Source organism: Pteronotus mesoamericanus, unplaced genomic scaffold (assembly GCF_021234165.1).
Source record: "Pteronotus mesoamericanus isolate MK-2021 breed Mesoamerican mustached bat unplaced genomic scaffold, CSHL_Meso_final contig_105, whole genome shotgun sequence".
In the NCBI taxonomy this organism is placed as follows: Eukaryota; Metazoa; Chordata; class Mammalia; order Chiroptera; family Mormoopidae; genus Pteronotus; species Pteronotus mesoamericanus.
This window is the reverse complement of record NW_026555006.1, coordinates 12074952-12090795: the sequence shown is the minus strand read 5'-3', so window position 1 is coordinate 12090795 and position 15844 is coordinate 12074952. Positions and strand designations below refer to the sequence as shown.

At 48.0% G+C, this 15844-nt stretch overlaps 1 protein-coding gene across 1 annotated transcript in view; it reads left to right on the top strand.

The window, feature by feature from the left end:
* Positions 1-326: 326 nt before the first annotated feature.
* The window catches only part of KANK4 (KN motif and ankyrin repeat domains 4), a 34181-nt gene continuing 18663 nt past the window's right edge, over positions 327-15844 (top strand). Inside the window, exons 1-4 of the mRNA XM_054574041.1 lie at positions 327-458; positions 1439-1623; positions 6093-6179; positions 12744-14678. Of these exons, the coding sequence (XP_054430016.1) occupies positions 6164-6179; positions 12744-14678 (1951 nt within the window). The 5' untranslated portion in view covers positions 327-458; positions 1439-1623; positions 6093-6163. The remainder of the gene's footprint in view (positions 459-1438; positions 1624-6092; positions 6180-12743; positions 14679-15844) is intronic.

Sequence of the window (15844 nt, the reverse complement as noted above, 5' to 3'; positions counted from 1 at the left end):
CTTTGAAAGCGCATCGCGAAGGCAGTGTCTGTGAAGGTCAGAGCTACTTCGACATATTTTACTAATGGGGCTCTTTTTTCTAGGACAGCCTCCTTTGGTGAGAGCCACAGAAGGGCAAGGGGACAAGGTCTCTATTCTCCTGATCCTGCATTCGGGAGCCCAGAGCACCTCCTGGCCCCCTTTTGACAGCACCCGTACTCCCAACCCTGTATCTCCTTCAGGTCCAAGAGTGGTGCTGGGTCCGGAGAGTCTGAAACCTCTGTGCTGTGCCTCTCACCTGCCTCTCCTCCTACGAGCTGCGGCTGCAGTGGGCTGGCTGGGACTCTTCACAAAGCCTGCCTGGGACAGTGAGACCTTCCTCCTTCGCAGCTGCCTTCTCCCTGGCTCCAGCATCCGCCTCACTGAGATCTCTGGTCCGTGTTGCCGTTAAAAACCGTGTGTGGAGCTGGATCCTTACAGTAGGTACTTTCTTGCCGGAATGGGGTGCATTTCAGTGCTGGGGCAGCCGACCGGTAGAGCAGCAGGAAGCCGGCGCTGCCAGAGGAGCTCACCGCTCATTGTTTCTGTCCCCTGCTCTGCCCCACAGACTTCCAGACACTGCATGATCAGGGCAGCAGGCGGGCGGGGGTTGCTTGCAGAAGCTTTGCAGGGTTGTGGGACTCCAGGAGGCCAGTGGGGGGTGAGGGTGGGGGCTAGTTTCTAAAACAGAGCCAGGAAGAAGGAGATGCAAGACTGGAGGGTTTCAACTCCTAAGGAAGCCGGTGCTCTTTAGGAGCAATTTTAAAGAGCCACACCAGCTATGGGAAGGAAGGAGGAAAGGCATAATTAATTAGGACCTCCCAAATAAGCACCTAGATTTTGGAGAGTCAGGGGAAGAGGTGTGTGCTGTTTCGGTGTCTTTAGATGGGGTCCTCCGAAATGATAGCAGCTCAGGGAACTAACTTTCAATTGAAGGATTTGAGCTTTTTTCCCTTTTTTGGCAAGATCCAGTATCAACTCACTGAGCCTTGAATTCCCTCCTGACCCCACTCCCCTGTTCCTGAGAGTGAAAAGGAAGTCAGTATTTGCTTTTCCATCAAGGTCACAGATCACCTGACCCAGTCCTTGAACAGCTGGGGAGCCACTGCTACTGAGCTGAACTTGCAAGCAGCAGCTGGGTCCGGCAGCCAAACCTTGCTTTCCGTGAGGAGGCGACTCCTCCTGCTCCGGGCTATGGGGGAAGGCACAGGGCCGGGAGGGGGTAAGCCAAGGGAAGGTAACGTGGTCACAGCTCTTCTCGTGACAGTTTCCTCTTCTTCATGAAGCTCCACATTCAGCTGCTGCAATGCAGGCAAAAATGACAGACACTCGCAGAAAAATGTGGGAAGGGAGTTAACGAGATTGTATTCATATGTCGTTTATTGAGCATGAGTTATCTCTTTGTTTCCTGTGTTGGTAGGAAGTGAGCCGGCTGGAGAGCTCAGTTGGCAGAATCTTTTTCAGGAGTGCACTTCACCTCCCCTGGCGTCTGGGCTGCAGCGCGGTCAGGTGCCTCCTGCTTCTTAGCACAGGGGACAGTGACCCTTGGAGGCAAGGGGCCCTGGAACGGAGAGGCTCTCATCATTTTGGCAGGACCGCTGCGAGGTATGGGTAATCTTCTCTTTCGGAAAGAGTGCTTTGTCTTTGCAAGTGATTGTGCGTGGATTGACAGGCTCGCTGTCTGGTGTGCTACCTTGCTAAATATTTGACTTTGTAAGGTTGACTTCTCCAAGAATTCTCATGGCAATAAGGCTGTGCTTTGAGCCAAGCTTTCTTTTCAAGGAAATCCAAGGTGCTATTTATTTTGGCATGGAGCCTGTTTTGGGATGAAACACAGCATTTTTATTATCGCAGAATAAAGAGAGGTTTGAAGAGAACAAAAGTACAGCACTAGGTTTCAGTTTCAGGGCAAAGTAAAGGAAGGTTTCTTTGAATTTGGATTTGAGGTTAGAAATGAGATTGAAATGGCATCATAGAAGAATTAATGCAGTAAGTACGTACTGCAGGAGTTGGGCTGACCTCGCGGAAATCCATGCTCCCGGGCATGGAACTGTTTCTAACGTGACCTGATAGTTGCACGTTGGTCTGTCACTGCTGTCTGCCAGTGGCTGTCTTTAGTGGCTTTTGAAAGGACAGCCCTAGTCCCTATCTCTTCACTGCCTGTTGGCTTTGAGAGGCAGTGTGGAGTGATGGAGTCACACAGACTCTCCTGCCCCTAATTAACTTGGTACCTTTGCACAGGCCACATAGCCGCTTTGTTTGCCTCTGTTTCCTCATCTGTAACGTGGAGACAATACCCCGGACTGAGTGTCAGCCACCTGTTAGAACATGGGAGGTGGGGTGAAGTGGGAGGTGGGTACAGAAATGGGTCCTGCAGGAGTTCTGACCTTCACCAGCTTACAGATTAGTAGGGGAGAAGAGCTGGAGAGAGATAAAGCTACGTATACGCAAAACATCTTGAATACTGGGCTAATGAGAGAGGCTGGGACCTAACTGGGCATCCTTGATCCTGGGATAGCCCTTACACAAATGAAAAGTTACATAACAACTCCACTACCTGGTTCTGCATACTGGGGATAAAACTTAATAGAACAAGCAATAAATTGCTTTATATCAAAATCTTAAATGCTCCATAAGATAGAAAAATCCCAATTCAAAGAAGAATTCTGTCCAACAAAGCTATTCTTCATATTCTGTTGTATTGCAAACAAAGCCGTATGTGTTGATGTGGCAGTTATTCCTCAGTTCCACTCATCTAAACACATCAAACATCCACCCATTCAAAAGGACCCCTTAGCTAAATCCCAAGCTGTCCACCATGAGGATCATAGGCCACAGTGGAGAAGCCGGGGGTGGGTGGGGGCTGGAAGTGGCATGATTTGGATTTGATCTTTCCCTCTTTTCCTTCCTGTCTTTAGAGCCCTTTAGAATGAAAGCTTGCTGAGCCCTCTTCTTCAGAGAGTTAGATGTCAGCTTCATTTAATTTCCTTGGCTTTGGAAAGCTAATTTTACTAAAATGTGAGTCCAAAGAACTATTAGTGGTCTCCATAGAGTACTTTTAAAAAAGATTTTATTTATTTCTTTTTAGAGAGATGGGAAGGGAGGGAGAAAGAAGAGGAGAGGAACATCAATGTGCGAGAGATAAATGAATCAGTTGCCTCTTGCTCACCCCCAACTGAGGACCTGGCCTGCAACCCGGGCACGTGCCCTGACTGGGAATCAAACTGACGACCACTTGGTTCACAGGCTGGTACTCAAGCCACTGAGTCACACCAGCCAGAGCCATAAAGTATTTTTAGTGAAACTTGACTTAATGTGTGCTGCATAATTATTTGAAACCTTTTGATCCAGTATATGAGAGGCTGAACCTTAACTAGCCAAAGGCAGTGAGTATGATAGAATCCTCTGAGGTGATGGTGAGTGTGTGCAGCCACATCCAGGTGGCCACCCTCTTCCTCAGGTGGAGCCTTGTTGCTCGGTGCCCAGCCTTGGAGAGGCAGGTCACACCTTTGGCCAGGTAGCCTTACAGGAGAGCAGTTCTCCCTCTCCGTGCCCAGAAGGTGCTTCATGTACACGTGCTCCCGCAGGGAAGCAGGGAAGCACGAGAGTCAGGGCCGTTTCTCCTCACACGGAGAGCTAGGGATCAGTCCCAGCATCAGGCTGGCTTATAGGGGTGGGCAAATGTTGGCAAATCACTTCTGTTCCCCGCACAGGCTTGAAGTCAGCTAGACTTGAGAGTAAAATTCTGCTCTAATACTCACGTGTTTTGTGACTTTGGACAGGCCTGTGAACTCTCAGCCTCAGTCTCCCTATCTGAAAACGGGACAACAGTAATCCTCTTGGGGTTAGGGTACAGATTGCATGAGAGAATCTCATTACGTCAAGTGCTCCAGGTTCTACCTGTTGCTGAGTAATTTGAGCGGAAGGAGGAAGAGGAGAACAGGAGAGGCAGGAGAGGACGAGGTGATGGGGAGGCAGGCTGAGGGGCCCAGCTTTGGTTGGCATACTCACCCTTCTCTCCCGCAGGCCTTGCCTGGAAGCTGCTGAGCCTCTCCTGCCCCCCACCCTGCGGCACTGAGATCGGTCGCAGTGTCCTCTGCGTGGGAACCTTTTCTCTCTTTTATTTTTTTAAAAATTATAGTTATCACAATACAAAATTATAGTTATCTTTAAAATTGAGATGCAGTTGACAGCACACATTGTATTAGTTTTAGGCATATAACATAACAATTTGATACATGTGTACATTGCAAAATCATTACCTCAGTAAACTTAGTTAGCTTCCATCACCCAGGGTTATAATTTTTTTTCTCATGATGAGAACTTTAAGATCTACTGTCTTAGCAACTTTCAAATATACAATATTTTTAACTATAGTCACCGTGCTGTAACTTATATCCCTAGGACTTATTTATCTTATAACTGAAAGTTCGTACTTTTTGAGCCCTTTACCCATTTCACCTGTTCCCTACCCCTTGGCAACCACCGATCTGTTCTCTGTATCTATGAGCTTGTTTTTGTTGTTGTGTTGTTCTTTAGATTCTACGTATAAATGAGAGCATACAATATTCATCTTCTTCTGTGTGATTTATTTAATTTAGCGTAATGCCCTCAAGGTCCATCCATGTTGTCACAAATGGCAAGATTTTCTTCTTTTTATAGCTGAACACTATTCCGCTGTGTATATATATACCACATTTTCTTTATCCGTTCGTCTGTTAATGAACACTTATGCTTTTTCAGAACCTTTCCTTTTTAACAATGGTGACCCTCCCTCACCCCAGGTTAGAACCCCCTTATCCCCCAACTCCAGCTCTAGGCAGCCCCCAGACTCAAGTACTTGTTGCCTCAAAGCTAAGCGAGGCGCGCAATGTCGGTGCTCCTTCTGCAGGGAATCCTTTGCCTGCAGAAACTCTGCCTGCCCTTCTGGGCTCTGTCCCACCTGCTTAGGGAAAGGCCTTCTGGCCGCTGTGTGGAGCGTTTTAGAGGAGCCAAGGCAGGAGCAAGGCGATGGCATCGGGGGCAATAGCGGTGCTCGCAGACGAGGATACACAAAACTCTCTGTCACACAAACTTCAGGCTTCCTCCTGTTGGCAGGCCTGAAGATTCCCAGCCTTCTTCTCCAGTTTACTGGTTCGTTCCCCTGTGTTTCATCCTGGGTTGCTGGGAGCCACCCCATCTCCTTCTCTCACTCCCAGTTTTCCCCAGTCCTCCTCTTCCCTGGCATACTTTTCTCTCCTGAGTTCATTGCGGAGCACATTGAAATTCCTAAAACACACAGCTTCCACTGCTGATGTGCCACAGATAATTCATTATGACAGTGTGTGTGGAGTTACAATCACCAAAAAAACCCCAATTTCTTGGGTGATTTATTGTAATGGGGGCAGAAGGCAGGTTGTTTACCATTGGAAAACAGAGTCCTGGGAATGGATTAAAACTTTGGGGAAATTTATGACCAAACCTCAAGGTACCCTAATTCAGAGTCAGGACAGTATGTTGCTTGAATAGTTATTGATGTCTTTTGGCCCCTTGTTCTGCCCATGGTTGGAAATCTCCTCTAAGTATCAGCTCCTAGTCAGTACTTGCAATTATCTCATCTTTGTCTTGAATCTGATTGGGAGGTCATAGATCATTAGTTGGTACTTTGATTCCAGCTTTTTAACAAAATAGATAATTATGAACTGTGATGGGGTGAATAGATTTCAGCTTATGCAAAGAACAATGTGCTGGTTATCAGAGTCCTGGGTCTGGTCCCAGCTCCTTCACTCATACGCCAAGAGGTCTTGCATCAAGCAATTATCTTCTGAGCCTCAATTTACTCATCTGCCAAGTACACAGGTGACCAAATGCCTCCTTTGGTGTTAACCATTGCTGAAGTCCCAGGAAGGCACACCCAGGACTGGACCCCGGGAGTGCATCCAGGCTTTTAACCACCTTCCTTGTGGGACTATGAGCTCATGGGAACCTCTGGGAGAAAGGCAATGATGGTCATTACTTTCTCTGGTGCTATGTTCCCTCCATACTTATCCTAACTCTAATGCGACTATCCACTTTTCTATCCTTCCTTCCTTCAGAACTGTCCGGCAAATTTCACAGACAGATCGGATGAAGAGTGCCTAAGAGACAACGGTCAGCATTTCCTAAGATGGAGAAGACAGATGGTAGGCAGACTGCTTTGTATTCCTTGGTCTAATGTGAGCATTTGCTTTGGAAAGGGATTGTTACTATAAATGCTGGAAAGAGCCGAGGGGAGGTCTACAGGCAGGCGGTTGGGAGGCCCAGACCATGTGTTTCAGGTATGAGTAAGAGAGGGTGGTAGGGAGTGGGAATCAAGCCTTATGTTTATATCCAACTTGTGTAATTTTCGAAGTGGGTCCTCATCTCTTCCAAGCACCAAGAGGGGAGCAGGATGCTCTCACTCATTGCCCTCATTTTAGAGATGAGGAACTTGAAGTCTAAGAGAGAGGCACAATATGGTAAAACTCATACCTGTGTGAGTCTCCAAGTCATTTAACTTCTCTCAGCCTCATTTTCCACATGTATCAGTTAGCTTTGCTGTGTAATCAAACCATTCAAAAATATAATGATTTAAAAATAGTTATTATTTCTTAAAAAAACTTCTGTAGGTTTGGCTGGGCCCTTATTCTGGTCTGGGTCAGCTTGGCTACTTGGCTGGGCTCACGAGGTTGTGGTCTTCTGGGTTTCTTGGCTGACAGTTTAGAACAGCCACACTCACATGTCTGGCGGTTGATATGACTCCATATCACATGGTGCATTGGTGATGATCTGGTCAAGTATCTCTCTTGTCCAGCAGGCTAGCTGCGGACGCAGGAGACAGAGCTTGTCCATATGGTGGCGGAATGGTCCTAAGCACTGCAAGAACAGATCCCAGTGTGCAAGTGATTTTCAAGTCTCTACATATGTCACATTTCCTGTTGACCTACTGGCAAAAGCAAATCACAAGGTTAACTAAGCCCAGGGTTAGTGTAGAATTTATGTAATTGTAGCTATTTTTGTAAACAGTCTATGGCATCTTGTCCACAAGCAGGTATTAGTACCTACTTCACAGGGTTGGTAAAGAACTAAATGAGATAATGCAAGTAAGGCTGTTGAGTAATACTATTTAGCACAACGAATGTATCATTCCCCTAAAACTCCCCCCAACACTAGCCAAGGGTCACAGACTAGATTCTGATGATCTGATTTCTAATGAAATACTTTTTCCAGATCATGAAATGTCAGGAAACAGGGGAGCCTGTAATCATCCTTGAATCACATGGCCCTTCCTTGGCAACAGGACTTAGGGACCAGACAGCAGCTCCAGCCCTGCTCCTTCCTTCCTTCCAAATGCAGTCACCAAATGTTTCAAGAGTCTGCCTTTCTCCCCAGAGAGCTGCCTTTTCAGTGCATCCCTGGAAATGGTCCCACAGAACACCAGCTAATTCCCTGCATGCCCCGGGGGCCTGTCATTCTTGCCCGCCTCTTTGTCCCTGCTCAGCATCCTCGAACTGCTGCTTTCCTCGTGATGAACCACCTCGAGCTCAAGAAAGGCACGCCTCCCTTCGGCACACACAGCTCACAAAAGGAAGGCAGAAGAGGGAAACCTTCCGTCTCTGTCTTAGCCTTTTGAAGAGATTCATTTCATTCCCCTTCTTTCCAGCTCTTTTTGGCCACTTCCTTAGTTTCTGTTTTTTCCATTTTCTTCAGAAACTGAGTATAGGCTTTTGGACTTCTTTTTATTCCTCACTTTGAGTGCCTCTGAGTGGCTTGCTTACCCACCAAACTTCTCTTTGTCCCTCAAGATAATGACTGTGGCACCTCACTTCTTTCCTTGTCCCTTTCTAATGTCCTTCCTTGTGTCTGTGTGTAACTCAGGCTCATGACTATTCGTAGGTCCTTCCTGGGGGTCTAACTATCTGGTGTGCTTGCAGATCAAGACTCTGTAGGCATTTTAGGGAGCTCTGAGCCTCATATATCTTACCTTTTTTCTTCTCCCGGACTCATTTTTCCAGTTTCTTCAGAATTATTTTCTTGGACTCTAATTTCCTCCTGAGGCCATAGTCCTAACACAGAATTAAATATTTCAAGGAGAGAGCACATTTTTGGTCAGTCCTCCTCGCCCCCGCCCCGCCCCCTTGCCTTCTGGCCCCTTTATGGAGTACCTGCGCCATGTTCCCTACTGCATTAGAGCTAACAGTCACTACACCTCTGTGAGTTAGGCATTAGTATCGCCATGGTACAAATGGGGAAACTGAGGCATGGGGAAACTAAATAATTATCCAGAATTCCAGAGATAGGAGATGACAGAACCAGGGTTCAAATCCAACCCGTTTGGCCATGTGTTGGTATATTTGATCTGAGGTTCATTCTAAGCAGAGACAGTCTCCTAATTAACTCTTACCCTGGCCAAATGCCCGGAATTCTGAGCTCCTGCATACCTGTCACCAGATAGAATTAAGAGGAGCAGAGCTTAATGTGAGCATAGGTCTCCCAGCAGCTCAGATCAAACTCCCTCACTCAAGGCCCAGCATTTCCCTTGCGCTGGGAGAAAGAGAAGGAACACAGAGTGGCAGGTGGCAGGCACAGCAGCACAGTGGATCACTGGGTGTGTGTATGTCTGTGTGTGTCTGGGTTCTTGTGTCTTAGGGACACCCCTGAGTACCAGCTTAGGGAAGCACCTATTAACCCATCATGCTGGATAGCTGCCCAGGCTCACGGACTCCTTGGTCCCCTGCACTCTCCTTCATGGAAGATTTTGTCTTTGAGTCTCCTGTTTCTTACTTGATTCTATTATTGTGTTTGTGCTCTGGACCTGCTCCCAGAGGCCACTGGGTAAATTACTGCATTTCTACTGAGTTGAGGCAAAAAGAAGATAAATAAATAATGCAGCCTCTCCTTGGGACAGTTCTTTGCCTTCTGGGTCGTAAATCTACTCTCCACTTAATTTTAGACAAATATCTCCTCTCTGATTTGGCCTGTCCCTGTAATCCAGGAGGCCGCTCTGTGAATCAGTAGGCCTAAGAACGTTGCAGAGTGCAGCCTGGAAAACCAACAGAGAGCAATTGCTCTCATTTACTGAAACTACCAGCGTGCCTCTTTGGAGAAAATCAGGTTGGTAGAAAAAAAAAAATGTGTTGGTAAATGTGAACTTACTTAGAGCGTTTTAGATGCTGGAATACGGTTCACTCCTCATGCGCCTGGATTCCAGATATCTGCCAGAGAAGCTCTAGAACCCAACAAGGGCCATCCTGGGTACCAGCACCAGCGCTTTATTCTGTTCCCTGCTGTGGCGGTGACACAGTTGCCCACAGGCCCCGCACCTTTACTTAGCACTGAGGCTGGTAGGCTCGATTGGGTCAGTGTTCATCTGTTCAGCCTTCAGGTGTCTGTCGGCTTTGTTTAGTTCTTTGGAGATAACGGTACTTCCCTAAGCACAGAGGGCCACCTCACAAACATGTGACACCTGCCAGAAGGAGAAATCAGACAGGCAAGTGGAAAGAGCTCATCACCCCACCCCAATATGTTTTCACCCTTAGGGGAAAAGCAGCCCAAAATGTGCCCCAGGTAAACTATCATTTGCACCTTTTCTTTAGCCTGCCCCTTTCCCTCCCTTGCCTTTAGCTTCTCTCACCTTCTCTGTGTCAGCAGCCTCCTAACTGGTCTTCAGGCCTCTGGTTTGTCCTTCATCTCATCTTCTGCAAGAATGTTCTGTGTTCAATCACATTTGACCAAGTCACTTCCTTGTGTAAAACCCTTCAGTAACTCCCATTACCCAGAGAGTAAGGTCAAAGCTTGTTGGTGCTTGCCAATCTTTCCAAGTTTGTCTTTTTCTCTACCACGCTTTAAGTTGCAGCCACATCAACCCTGAATTACTGTGGAATTTCACACCTCCGTGCCTTTGTACATCCTCTGACATATATGTAGAATCTACCCTGGCTATCTATTGTTGCATAACAAACCACCTCCAAACTTAGTGGCTTAAAACAATCATGTACTATTAGCACGGGCTCAGTTGAATGGTTCTCCTGGGTTCCCTCCTGCCACTGAAGTCAGATGATGGCTGAGGCCAGAGTCATCTGATGGCTCTTATATTCATGCCTGGACCCTGGGCCAGGATGGCTAGACCAGCACAGGCTGGCAAGGTATCTCTCTCCCTGTCTCTACATGATCTCTCTAGGGGGCTACTTGGGCTTCCCCACAGCATGGCCATTTCAGGGAAGTTGGACACCTTACATGGCATCTGGCTTTTCACAGAGAGTGAATTCTAAGTGACCTGGGCAGGATGTACAGGATTCTTATGGCCTAGTCTTAGAACTCTGTCAGCATCAGTTATGCCTTTTTTTGTTTGTTTGTTTTTGTTTTGTTTGTTTGTTTGTTTTGTTAAAGCAGTTACGGGCCAGCCCAGATTCAGATGGGTGGAGAAATAGACCTCACCTCTCAATGTGGGAGTCCCTTGCCTGTCTAGAGAGGGTAACCGTGTTGGAGATTAACAGCTACAATGTCTTTCACCCTCTTGTTCTGGCAAATGGCTACTTGTTCATTTAACGCCAGTCATACAAGGTCCAGCACAAATAACGCCCCTGTTTTATTACAAAATCTTGTATTACAAAATCATAAGCATGTAATTCTGTAATATAACAATATCATACTCAAGCACACCATATGGCATTTTAGGTGAAGTGTTCAGATTGTTGTCCATCTTGTGCGAGACACTCACGTACCCTACCAACCACACTCAATGGCGTTACTTCTGCAGGACCCTGTATGTCACGTTCGTGAAGTCATCTTTTTTCTACCAAAGCAGAATTAACCTCTGAGTTTAAGAAAATGATCCCAGAAAACCTGGAAAAATAAATCAGGAGGGAAGGCTGCTCCTTACGCGTGTATCTGTTACCATCCGTGACACACTGCAGTGTACCTGTTGGTGTTCCTAGCTACTTGGCCATGTGTTTTTTGAGGGCACAGCTATGCCTGATTTATCTCTGTGTCCTTAGGATCTAGCTCATCAACCAACACAGAGGTGCTCAATAACTAGTGGTTGAGGTAAGTGAATTGATTATGGCTATTTTGTAATTTTGCCCCCAAGGCCTATTACTCTTACAACTAAGCAGTCAGTCAGTCACGAAGAATTTGCAGAGGTCTCTGTGTACCCAGCAAATCAGCCTCCATTGTGGGACTTCACTTCTCTATATCCGAGGCTTCCACAAAGATAACTATTATCTATAATATATTATCATACGATAGGCATTGTTTTAAGCACTTTGTGTGTATCAATTAATCAGCCCTCACAATGAGCTCATTTACCTATTATTCCCAGCTAATAGATGGTGAGACACAGGGAGGCTAAGTAATTTCCCCAAGGTCACAGCGCTGAAATGTAGGTCAGGCTCCCGAGTATGTATTCTTGGCCTCTGAGCTTTCCACAAAGGTCCTCTCCTGAGCTCAGTATCTCAGAGCATGTTGAGAAGAATGCCACAGAGATAAGAGGTGTCGCATGAGGAACATCAAAGGGACAAAGACTATTTCACCAAAAGAAGAAACTACTTGGGGACAAATCCCTATGGATTCAAATACTTGAAAAACTGACTTGTTCTCAGTGACTTCTGTTAGAAGTCACTGCTTTGATGTTATGGAAAAATTTCTGATGTCCCTTGATAATTTGAGCTGCCCTGAAAAGTCATGAGTCCCCCATTTCTAAGAGGATGTGTGCCCATGTCTCTCCCCAACCTTTTGAAAAAGATTTTATTTATTTATTTTTAGAGAGAGGAGAAGGGAGGGAGAAAGAGAGGGAGAAAAACAGCAATGCAAGAGAAGAACGTCTACAGGTTACGCCCTGACCAGGACCAAACCCGCAGCCCAGGCAGGTTCCCTGACCTGGAATCAAACCAGTGACCTTTGGCTTTGCAGGATGATGCCCAACCAACTCAGCTACACCAGTCAGGGCGTGAATATCCCTTTTGACATTAATTGTCACTTTTCCCTCACCACCTTATTTCCAGGCTGTGAAAAATGTGGTATTTCCTTCCTTGGCATGAGGTTTGAAAGTGAAATTCATGTTTGCTAAGCACTAAGACATTTTCAGGTGAGAAAGAGGATGGGCTGTGCGTAATTCCATTTCTGTTCTTTCTGATATTCATGTACCTAGAGGCTTGGGCATCTAAGGTAAAAACGTAGAAGGCATAGCTCCTTGTTGTCTCTGGCTTTACCAAGATTTACTAGTACCTGTTGGATTAATGCAAGGTTTTTTTTTTTTTTTAATGTCGAAACCATTATATATCTCACCCTTTGAATCTTTCCCTAGTAATAATCGCCAGTTAGTACCCTGATGGCAAACTCCTGGCCACTTCAGCTCAGCAATTACATGACTCAGACCCAGTAAAACAGCGTGATCTTTATTTGGCTGGTCTGCAGGCAGATTCCCCAGTAGTAACTGAGATGACCTGCTGCAAATTGGAAACTATTTCTTTTATCTATTTCCTCGCAGACTTTGGCTAAGTACACATTGATTTAATAGCATGGTTTCTTAGCACAGCCAAAAGACTGTGAGACTCTCAGCATAATTTAGAGGCTGGAACATTTAAAAGAAGTCAAAATCACAGATATTAGGCCTCACCACCTATAATTTTTACTAACGTTGGGCTCGTTTTTGGTTTTTTGTTTTGTTTTTTTGTTTTTGTTTTTTTTTTTTGTTTTTTGTTTTTTTTTACATGTCTTATGCCTTCTAGCCAAAGACCAGTCCTCTCAGGGGGATGAGGAGAAAGACCCTCCAAAGAGCCACCCTTACTCCGTGGAGACTCCATATGGCTTTCATTTAGACCTGGACTTCCTCAAGTATGTGGATGACATTGAGAAGGGAAACACCATCAAAAGGATTCCTATCCACAGAAGGGCCAAGCAGGCCAAGTTCAGCACTTTGCCCCGAAACTTCAGCCTTCCCGACAGCGGGGCTCGTTTGCATGCTGCTCTTCCCCACCCAAACTGGTCCCCACTGGTGTCCAGGAAGGTGTCGCTGGGAACAGCGGAGCGAACCCAGTCACTGCCGCTCGGCGATCACCCCCAAGCCTCCACCCGCGGGGGCGAGGGGAGCTACCACCGGAGGGCCCTGCTGGCCGAGACTGCCAGACAGCTGGAGGCTGCGGCTCCCGGGGAGGCTGAGCTCGCCTCCGGAAGCGGGCGGCCCCAGCTTCTGAGAGCATGCAGCATGCCAGCCACCCTGCTGCAAAACAGGCCCCCAGACGACTCCAGCCTCAACTCAGGTCCCCCCACGCCTCCCGCCCTGCCTCCACTCCTAGGAGAAGGCAGTGTGTGTGAGGGCACTTTTGGCCCCGCGGAAGGATTTGCAGGTGTTTCCAACTGCACCTCACGAGCAGCGACCCAATCAAAAGTCAAAGAGATCGGAGACGCGGTGCCGGGGATTCCAGAGCTGGCCCGGGAGATGACGGGGCCTTCGGTGGGTAAAGAAGAGGCTCCACATGCCCCCTCTCTCTCTAGCCCTCCCTTCTCATCCCAGAATGCACTTGTAGTTTTAGAGGATGCAAAAGACGAGCATAAAACCAGAGAAGCAGAGGTGGTGTTTGCCTCTGGCTCCCCAACACCAAGCCCCCCACCTCTGCCATCACCCATCCCCGAGAATGAGCTCCTCCTGGAAGAAATCGAGCTCAACATCAGTGAGATCCCACCTCCGCCACCGGTGGCAGTGGACGTGAGAAGCATTGGCATCCGGGTCACAGAGGAAAGCCTGGGCCTTGCCACCCTCGATCCTGGCAGCGTCTCCAGCCTGAAGCAGCAGCTCTTGGACCTTGAAGGAGCATTGTCTGGAAAAACTGAGGAGCTAGCCCAGGTCAGAGCTGCCCTCCGAGAGCAGGAGGAAGAAATCAAGGCTAAGGGGCAGAGGATCCAAGAGCTGGAGTGCACTGTAGCTCAGCTGGCGGGAGAGCTTAGCCACCGGAACACCAAAGACGCTCAGGGCCAAACTGATGCCACCGTCAACACCGACCCTCTCCACACACTCTCGGCCAGGGAGTTGTGTGACAAGAGCGTTGGTGTCAACCTTCTGAGCAGCATGGCATCTGAATGTTGGAGGGCCAGAGGAGAAGAGAATGACCTCCTATGGGGGCCAGACAGTCACACACAGGGGGACCAGAGCCCAGTAGAGTCCGTGCCACCATCCCAGCTGTCACTGCCAGAGGGCCCCGAGGCGGTCCTCATCTCTCCTTTACCAAGCTGCCTCTCCACTGAGCTCAGGATTGAAGAAGGAGGCTCTGAACAGGAGGGAGACCCTCAGGTGGGAGCGGAGGGCCTGGGCGGGGGAGCAGGGGGCTCTTCGAGGAGCAGCGACATAAAGGCTCCCCTACCAGGGAAGGAGGAGGCCAGTTCAGAGCTCCCAGGGAAGGAGGGCACGGGAAGGCCACCAAGCTCGCCCACAGATGCCACCATTGGGCAATATGTTAAAAAGATCCAGGAGCTCCTGCAGGAACAGTGGAGCTGCCTGGAGCACGGGTACCCAGAGCTGGCCAGCGCCATCAAGCAGCCCGCCTCCAAACTCAGCAGCATCCAGCGCCAGCTCCTGAGCTCCCTCAACCTGCTGCTGTCTGCCTACTCAGCCCAAGCGCCACCGCAGAAGGAGTCCCCGCCCGCCTCCTGCCCCCCACCGCCAATGGGTAAATACCGGTGCCTGAGACAGGGAACCATTTCTTCTTTATGGGACGAGTCAAAGGGGAGAAGGGGTTTTAATTGCATGCATATGTTTTTTAAAGATTTAAGCACCTCCAGGAACCCAGTGTAATAAAAACTAATCTCTGTAACAGTAGAGGCTCTGTGCTCCTTCTCGGGTCCTTGCACTAAGGTTAGGGTTGAGTGCAGGGCCACCGTGTACGGCTGTCCAGATACAGCACAGGGCACAGAGATGCCAGCCAGGGAGGAGCTTAAATCCAGCCCACTCCTTACCTCTTCAATTGCCACGCGTGCAGCACTGTATCCACCCAGAGGGGCGCCTGTTTCTTACTTGCATTGCACAAAGGCAAGGTCTAGGGTGAACAATGACCCTGGCTGTATGTGCTCTAAGCCTCAGCCTCCCTTCGCTGCTTCCTGAGTTTTTGCAGTCCTGAGATCCTCTCTGATTCTTGCACATTAGAGGTTTTCTCTAGCCTAGTTTTGAAGGAATATTATGTCGAGATCTGAAATATTTCCCTGAACATTGCATGTGTGGGCAGCGCAGAGAGGGGGTGGGAGATTGAGTGATACTCACATGTGGAAGTCGACCCTTTGGCCGCACAGCACTGCCCCTTGTAACAGACCATACACTGTTGAGTAAAGTGGAACCATATTTTGCTTTGCTCAATGAGTAGTGTTCGAGTGTGCTTCCTGCTGCAGATCACAAATTGCCTGCTTTCTCATTATTTTGTGCTAGTTCTAATCTTGCCCATTAGGAAATGCATCCTGTACTTTTGAGCACAGCCAAAGACTTGTGCTCTTGCTCATGTGTCTCCTGTGCCTACTCCACATCACAAAGGGTCAATGGCCGAGGCGGGACCAGGGTCACGTGAACGAAGTTCTATGCTTAAGACTAACTCCTTCTCTGCCATTCACTGAGCGAGGCTGAAACTCAGATTTGCCAGCTGTAAGATAGGGACAAGAATGGCACCCACAGCTCACGGCTCCTTCTGAAAGAGTTTTCCCACTGTCATCCACACAGAGAGGAGCTTTGTGGCCAGGGACAGTTTGGCTGGCACCGACCAGAAGGCTAGGCCTCCTCACAGACCCTCAAAATATACTTTTAAGATTTTATTTATTTACTGTTTTTTTTTTTTAAGAGAGAGGGGAGGAA